The 7920-nt window shown below is 61.1% G+C and overlaps 1 protein-coding gene across 1 annotated transcript; it reads right to left on the minus strand.

Moving 5' to 3' along the window:
• Nucleotides 1-4: 4 nt before the first annotated feature.
• Nucleotides 5-7067, minus strand: LOC102994985 (splicing factor 3A subunit 2; the record flags this gene model as incomplete). The annotated part of the gene is made up of 9 exons (XM_028495407.2): nucleotides 7006-7067; nucleotides 4872-5036; nucleotides 3203-3274; nucleotides 2396-2442; nucleotides 2093-2202; nucleotides 1055-1104; nucleotides 834-974; nucleotides 289-357; nucleotides 5-202 (listed from the first exon to the last, which is right to left on the minus strand). Coding segments are annotated over exons 2-9 (813 nt in total), but the record flags the coding sequence as incomplete, so codon positions are not given.
• Between the last annotated feature and the right edge of the window lie 853 nt (nucleotides 7068-7920).

The raw sequence follows: 7920 nt of genomic DNA on the forward strand, positions 1-7920 counted from the left end.
CTGGGGACGCAGGCCCACGGGGCGGCAGGGGGGGCAGGGGCAGGCCCCCTGGCGGGGGCGGGGGCAACGACTCGGGCAGTGGCGGCCGAGGGGGCAAACCATTCATCAGCGGGGGTGGGGGCCGCTTCACCCCAGGAGGCCCAGCAGGGAGGCTCGGCGGGGCCGGTGGCTTCTCCATCTTAAAGTGGAACTGGAGGAAAAACTGGACAGAAAGGAGAGGCTGAGCACAGCCCCTGGGCCTTGGGCTGGGAGAAGGTTCGGGAACTGCCTGGACCCGCAGTGACTCACCTGCTTAGTTTCCCGGTTCCAGTGAGTCCAAAACTTGCCTTCAGCCTTGTCAATCTCCCTGCTCGGCACCTGCGTGGGGTGGAGCGGGGGCAGAGACGGGCCTTCAGGACCACGAGACGGCCCGGCTGAGGAGGCCCTTCTGTGAGGGAACAGGGTCTAGCTTGGGGGTAACAGAGTCGACTGACGTCCTTGCTCCACTGCTCAACAAACCTGCAACCCCGAGAAGTCGCGATCTACGCTTTCCCATTAATGTCCGTCTGGGGACCAGATCCGGTCATGGAATCCATGAACAGCCAACAGCAGGAACACCTTAATGCTGGGGCCACGTCAGGGGTCTCTGCTTCTTGGCGGACACCCACCTCGGACGCCCAGCCCCTGGCCCCTGCGCTGCCTCGTCCTTTGCCACCCCCTCAAGAAGCAGGGGCCCAGAGGGATACCCCCGGCCCTGGCAGGAGGGGGCATCCTGGAGTGGGCCAGAGGCCAGCTGCCCGGATGGAGCAGACTCCTCGGCCGGCTCCCCACCTCTCGGGGGTCCAGAGTGCTACCTTGAAGGCGATGGTCTCATAGGGTTCGGCGGCCATGAGCAGGTACTGCCAGCGCCGGTCCGGAGGCTCGATCCTCTGCTCGTAGGCGGACATGAAGCGGTGGCGGGGCATGATGCCCTCGGCGATCTCAGGGTAGTCGATCTGTGGGGACATGGCCGGGTGGCAGCACCACCTCTCAGGGAGCCCCTCCCCTCAGGACTGGGTCCCCAGCCTTTGCTCACCTGGAAGAGGAGGCTCTGCTGACCCATCTCCGTGTCCCTCTGCTTGGTCACTGCAACACAGGAGGTGTCAGGACAAGCTAAGGGGCCCTGAGGCTGGCCTACCACCACCCACAAACGGGAGAGCAGGCCTGGGGGTGGTCACCTGGCTGGGGAAGCACAAGAGCCATCCGCAGCGGGATGGGCACCACCCAGGGCTGGGAAGGCTGCACCCCGGGCGCCATCTGCCCCAGATCACACGGGTGGTGGTGGTGGTGGGAGGGAGGCCTCCCCACTGCCCGCACCCCCGACCTGGGGAGCACCGAGTGTGAGGGTTGAGACTGTGCCCCCACTTCTGGGAGAGGGTGCCCACTGCCAGAGCTCTGCGACTTTGGGCTGTTTTCTACACGGGTGCTCAGTGTCTCCCCGCTACACCCAGGAAGACGCCAGATGGCCTGGACCGGCCGAAAAGCCTGTGGCGGCCTCCCCAGGAGAATGGTGCCACTCCTGTCCTGGCTCACCAAGCAGGCCCACCCCAGGGCCTTTGCACGCCACGCCGAAATGCCAGCCACACGCAGGATGTCCCCACCTTACCAGGACACCTACCAGGTGGCCTGCCTTCCCCCGACCCGGCAGCACGGTCCCCTGTATCCCCTGTACTCCAGCCAGGCCGCGTGACTGGCTTTCCGAACCAGGTAACACAGGCGTGCTGCACACGCAGACCCTCACCCTCCCCTTCCTTCCTCCTCAGGTGAAGAAGAGGCAGCACCCAGTTCCGAGGTCAGAGGAAAGACCCACACCAGGGCCTGCAGTCACGTCCCACAAGCTCACCCACCTTTGCTAAAAGCGTAAAGAATGACGACAGGCACAGACGGGACACCAGGCTCCCCGCCCCTCCTCCGGCATGTGTGTGAAAGTTCACAGCGGGAAGGCGGGTCCCGGCCCCCAGGGAAGGAAGCCCTCTGACAGGAAGCGAGTGGAGACACTCCCCAGAGGCGGATGGTGTGGGTGTGGGTGTGGGTGGGTGACGGGCTGCCCGCCAAGGCCACAGAGCATCCTTACCTTTGTAGCCCGGGCGGCCGATCTTCACGAACTTCTTCACCTCCACCTTGACCTTCTCTGGCGCCGGCTGGGCGGGGGCCTCCTTGGCCTCCTTGGCCGCTCGCCGGGCCCTGCAGGCGGGACGGACACAGTGCTGAGGCCCCTCCACAGGCCAAGGCCACAGGTCCAGGTGCCAGGAGTGCCACCCCCCGCCCTGCCCCAGCCAACCTTGGAGCTTCGAGGTCAGGGGGGACGGGGGTCAAGTGAGGTGACAGCTCTGGTGGGGGTGAGCGCCGGGCATGGGAAGGGGCGCGAGGTACTCACAAGTTGGTCTGATGCTTTTTCCCTTGGGTGTGCGCGAGGTAACTCCCCTAGAATGGGAGAGGGACGCACAGCTCAGGACAAAGCGAGCGGGGAGGTGCCGGTAGGCACCGATCGCTGCTGAGTAGACGAGCACTAGCGGGTCTGCACACAGGGGAACGAGACCCCCAAAAGCCGGAGGTGAGGTGGACCTCCGGCAGGTGCGACGCGGGCAGTCTCGCAGCTGCTGGGGTGCAGTGTGGGCTGTGGACACTTGGAAGTGGTGGGGAAACCCGGGAGTGATCATGTCCCGTGATTCCATCTCCACGATGCCCCAGGGATGAGACACACGAATCAGTGGTTCTCAACTGGGGGGGCGGTCGGGGGGTGGTTTCTGACCCCCAGGGACAGCATGCCCAGGACGGTCCTCCCTGGAAGGTGAGCAGCCCCAATGCCGCGGGGAGACCCTCCCGTATAAGGATGTTCAATTCAGTGCTGCCATCTGGGGCTAGGAACCACCGGAAACAAAGCACGTCCTCCACACGAGAAAAGGGACAAAGGGACCTACTCGTGCCAGGAGAGGGGCCCAGCGCGAGGGAGCATCAGACTCTCGCCTGCTTCAAAGGCGCAAACTAGAGCCACACCGGCTAGACTTCACGACCCTGATCCTGACATGGAATGTCCCAGGGTGTCCCCACGTTCCCAGATACACGTCTGTGGCAACGGTGCCACTGGTACTGAAGGAAACGGACAAAGGAAGTGGACGGAAGGACTCGGTGAGTCCACAGCAGCGCCGCGCCGCAGGTGGGCGGGGTAGGGGCGGGGCCGCACCTCATTGTTGTGCAACGTCAGGCACAACTTGCACTCGTAGGAGCCCAGATGGTTCTTCATGAAGTACGGGTCCTGCGGAGGAAGCACACTTGTTACGCGGTGGGAGGGGCCCCACACACGTGAGAGAAGCACGGCTGCCCCTGGCAGGCGCTGAGAGGGCACCACTCCCTTCCAGGCAAATGCTCGCGGCAGGGGAGGGGGGTCAGAGGACAAGCAGGAGCCCCCAAAGGCAGCACCGCGGCCCCTGGGAACCCGCAGCACCGCAGAGTCCACTGGGTGGGGGTGGGGCTGGGGCTGGGGCTGACCACGCGCCCCTGCAGCAAGCTCCGGGGAGGGGTCCTCCGGGAGCCCCGGCCCCATGTCCTCAGCAGCCTGGGGTCCAGGAGGCAGAGCCGAAACAGCACCACCACTCATCCATCTCCACGGCGCAGACAGGGCTCTGTCGCCGACCAGGCCAGCACTCCTCGCGCTGCAGCACAGCCAGACACGGGCAGAGGAGAAGCAAGCGGGCCAACCCGAGGCCCTAGGGGACCCCATCTCTGCACACCCCGTGAGCGGGGCAGGGGCTCCGGGGACGACTGGTGACCACCCAAGAGGCGCACAGCAGACGGCAGGGGTTCAGGTCCCGACTCCACCGCCCAGAGACTGTGTCGTCATTGGCGATGACGGTCCCACCCCCAGGTCTGTTTCCTCATCTGGAAAATGGGGAGAGTAACAGAACTGACCTCCCGGGCCCGGCTTGCGGGGGGCTCTGGGCGTGCCCGGCACGCGGTGAGGGCTCCACACACCTCAGGGTGTTTCAACGTCTAAGAGGACCCATACACTGAACACCAAGGGGCACATCGAGGGCAACTCTGCCTCCAGGGTCCCCTGGGCAATGTCTGGGGACGTCGGTGGTTGTCACGAGCTGGGGGGCTCCTGGCATCAAGTGTGGAGGTGAGGGTGCTGCTCCACACCCCACGGCGCCCGTGATGGCCCCCACGCCCCAGGGAATGACCCGGCCGCACGTCCAAGCTGAGAAACCCTTGGCCAGTTATTCGCGAAAATCTTGAGTCTGCTGCCTGCTCACGCTGGACACCAGGATGAATCCCCGATGGTCCGCTGGTGTAAACCAGGGGGCCCCCCAGCATCTGTATCACCTCCCCTCCCTCCCACTCGGGTGCGGACTGAAATGTGGGCAGCATCCCAGGACCGCAGAGGTCAGGCGGTCATGGAACCCAGTCTCCCGGGGTCAGCGGAATCCCCAACCCCGGGGTCTCACCGGAGGTGATTCCGCCCCGCAAGGGACACTGAGCGACACATGGGGACACCTGTGGCCGCTGTGACTGGGGAGCTCGTGGCATGTGGCGCGGGGGCAGGGCAGGGATGCTGCTGCACACCCCACGGCGCCCGGGGGCCCCACGTACGTGTCCCCAGGGCCGAGGCGGAGGCCTGTCTCCTTACAGCTCTGTACGGATAAGCTGCTGTCCTTCGCTGCCCGTGGTGCCATCAGGGCCCCCACCACTGGCGACTCCCCCCACCTCTGGTTAAGTACAGCTTCCTGCGGTAACAGACCCTTCAAACGTGGGGCTACAAACAGCAGCCGGCCTCTGGTGGAAGCTGAGAGCTGCCGCTCCAGGTGAAGCTCCCTGGTGCAGGGCGGGCACAGGCGGTGGGAGGGCGCTTGTACCTTGTTGATGTCGATGGTCTCCAGGGCCAGCTGCCGGAGGCGCTCCCTGCGGTCCCGGTTGCTCTCAGAGGAGGAGGCCACGCCCCCGCTCCCGGTCTTGCCTCCGGGGCGATGCTGGAAGTCCATGGTGAGGACCCTGGGGCTCTACCAGACCAGAGGGGAAACCTGTGGAGGCCAAGGGGCGGCTGTGAGGCTGAGCAGGAGGCCCCGCCCTCCTGGTTCAGCCTCATCCCCCGCCCCGCTCTCGCTGCCCTCAGCCCCACGCCCAGGCTTCACCAAGTCTCTGCCAGTGGCCGAGGGTCCACGATGGGCCAGGCACATGGAAATGAGGAAGAAGGAGAAACAGGGCAACTCCAGGTGACCTTGGGGGTAGACTGAGGAAGTCCCCCCAGTCTGAGGAGTGCAAAGGCCCAAGGACCCGAAATGGCAAAGGGCAAAATGAGACCAAGCTCTCAGTAATTAGTCTCACCACCTCCAGGAAGCCTCCCCAGACCGCCCAAGCCCATGCTGTTCACTCCCTCCTCTGAATTCCCTTTCTGATTGTCTTACACTTACTTCTCGCAGCCTAAATTCTGCTTCTCTGGCTCAGCTGTACATTTGCTGGAAACAAGGAACACATCTACCAACCTATCCCCCCCACCCGCCACAACTGCCTAACGCACAAGATGTTCACGGCTCGTTCGCGGCTGAGGAAGGCTCCCCCAAGCCCTTGATGTCTCTTCCAGCCCAGCCACTGTTTCCCACCCTCCTTCAGGCTCAGCTCAGACCCAACCTCCAGGTACCTCTCTCTCATCTTACACTCCCTTTCCCACTGGTCAATGTTGGCCCCAGGCCCCTGCTATCTTGTCTCTGTTGGGGTAAATTCACAGGGATGGGGCCCAGGAGTGAATATGACCCCCGCCAAAGATGTCCCTATCTCAATCCCAGGGGTTCCTGGACATGTCACCTCACGGGGCAGAGGAGACTTTGCAGCTGGGGTTAAGTTAAGGCCCCTGAGATGAGGAGGACCCTGGATTCCCCAAGGGGCCTAGTGTCATCACAGGGTCCTTATAAGAAGGAAGGGGGGGGGTCAGAGGCAGAGAGAGATGGGAGACGCTGCACTGCTGGCTGTGAGGATGGAGAATGGGCCGCGAGCCAGGGATGCAGCGCCTCTAGAAGCTGGAAAGGCGGGAACCGACACTCCCCTGGAGCCTCCGAAAGGAATAAATCTCACTGAGACTCACGTTGAACTTCTGACCTCCAGAGCTGCATCATGAACTTAGGTCGTTTAAGCCACTAGGTCTGTGGTGGTTTCCTGCACCGACCACAGGAAACTAACAGTCCAGGCACCAGCCAGCTGTGCCATCGACCGGCAGTATGACTTGATGAGTTTACAAAAATCTCACATATGGTGACCAGTGGGGTGACCTAGTTGGCTGCAGAATCCCAGGGCTAGACTTCTTATTTCACGCCAAGTCCACCCAGAGCTGCCAACTGGTAAAGGCAAAACACTAACAGAGCCAAGAGTTCCAGTCAGTTTGCAGGGAGCCCAGTTTCTTCTTAAGCAGCCAGAACAAGCTCTCGTTCTAGCCGGGAGTACGTGCCACAGGTGTCACGAAAGCACCTGTGGAGAGGATCTGACTGGCTCAAGAAACCCAAACGCAAACAAATACTTAATCACTCACCATGTCACAGTGAATGTCAGTACCTATCAGAGACTGAGATGAGGCCAGGGTGAAAAGGGGGCAGGTCCATCAAAACCCACCAGCTGGGGCTTCCCTGGTGGCACAGTGGTTAAGAATCCACCTGCCAATGCAGGGGACAGGGGTTCAAGCCCTGGTCTGGGAAGATCCCACATGCCGTGGAGCAACTAAGCCCGTGCGCCACAACTACTGAGCCTGAGCTCTAGAGCCCGCGAGCCACAACTACTGAGCCCGCGCGCCACAACTACTGAAGCCCGCGCGCCACAACTACTGAAGCCCACGCGCCTAGAGCCTGTGTTCTGCAACAAGAGAAGCCACCGCAATGAGAAGCCCATGCACCGCAACAAAGAGTAGCCCCTGCTTGCTGCAACTAGAGAAAGCCCGCGCAGCAACGAAGACCTGATGCAGCAAAAACAAAAACAAAACAAAAAAAAAGACAACAAAAAACCCACCTGCTGAGCAGCAAACAACACCCCTTCCCCTGGTCTGTGTCCAGCAGCCAGGAGACCCAGCTGGTCCTCCCAGCCCAGGGGAGATCAGGAGTCTTCTCTGGGAAGAGAGTACCAGAGACAGTATTCTCAGACACTGACAGTTGGGGGCCCCCCGCACTTCCCAAACCCCAGCACTCCAGCACTCTGCCAGGCCCACGGAGCTCACTAGATGAGAAGCACCGCTCTCCACGCAGACTGGTAACTTAACGTAAACAGATGCAAAAAAACGTGTGTATCAGAGAAAAAAGAAACCTGGTGGAAACGTCAACAGGAGATGTTAACGTCCTCCCGGATGACAGGAAACGTTACCACATCGTGAAACTAGAACAGGTGCCAAAGGTGAGCACGGTGAATTAAAACCAGACGAACCCTGGGACTTCCCTGGTGGTCCAGTGGGTAAGACTCTGCGCTCCCAATGCAGGGGGCCTGGGTTCCATCCCTGGTCGGGGAACTAGATCCCACATGCTGCAACTAAGAGTCCACATGCCACAACTAAGACCTGGTGCAACCTAAATAAATAAACAAATAAAGTTAAAAAAAAAACACAAACCCTTTAAAAGCAAATATGTGATGAACCTGACAAAACAATGAATACGAGCGCTTGAAGGTTAAGAGCCAAAAAAAGCTTTCGTAACGAAGAACAGAAAAATGCACAATGATAACAACAATAGCAAAATAACAAGACGCAAAGCAAGAACCTAAAAATCCCGGACTAAAAACAGAACGAAACGTGGACACACTACTATATTTAACATAGATAACCAGAGCTTCCCTGGTGGCACAGTGGTTAAGAATCCGCCTGCCAATGCAGGGGACACGGGTTCGAGCCCTGGACCAGGAAGATCCCACATGCCGCGGAGCAGCTAAGCCTGTGTG

The sequence above is a fragment of the Physeter macrocephalus genome, chromosome 2 (assembly GCF_002837175.3).
Source record: "Physeter macrocephalus isolate SW-GA chromosome 2, ASM283717v5, whole genome shotgun sequence".
NCBI classification, from domain to species: domain Eukaryota; kingdom Metazoa; phylum Chordata; class Mammalia; order Artiodactyla; family Physeteridae; genus Physeter; species Physeter macrocephalus.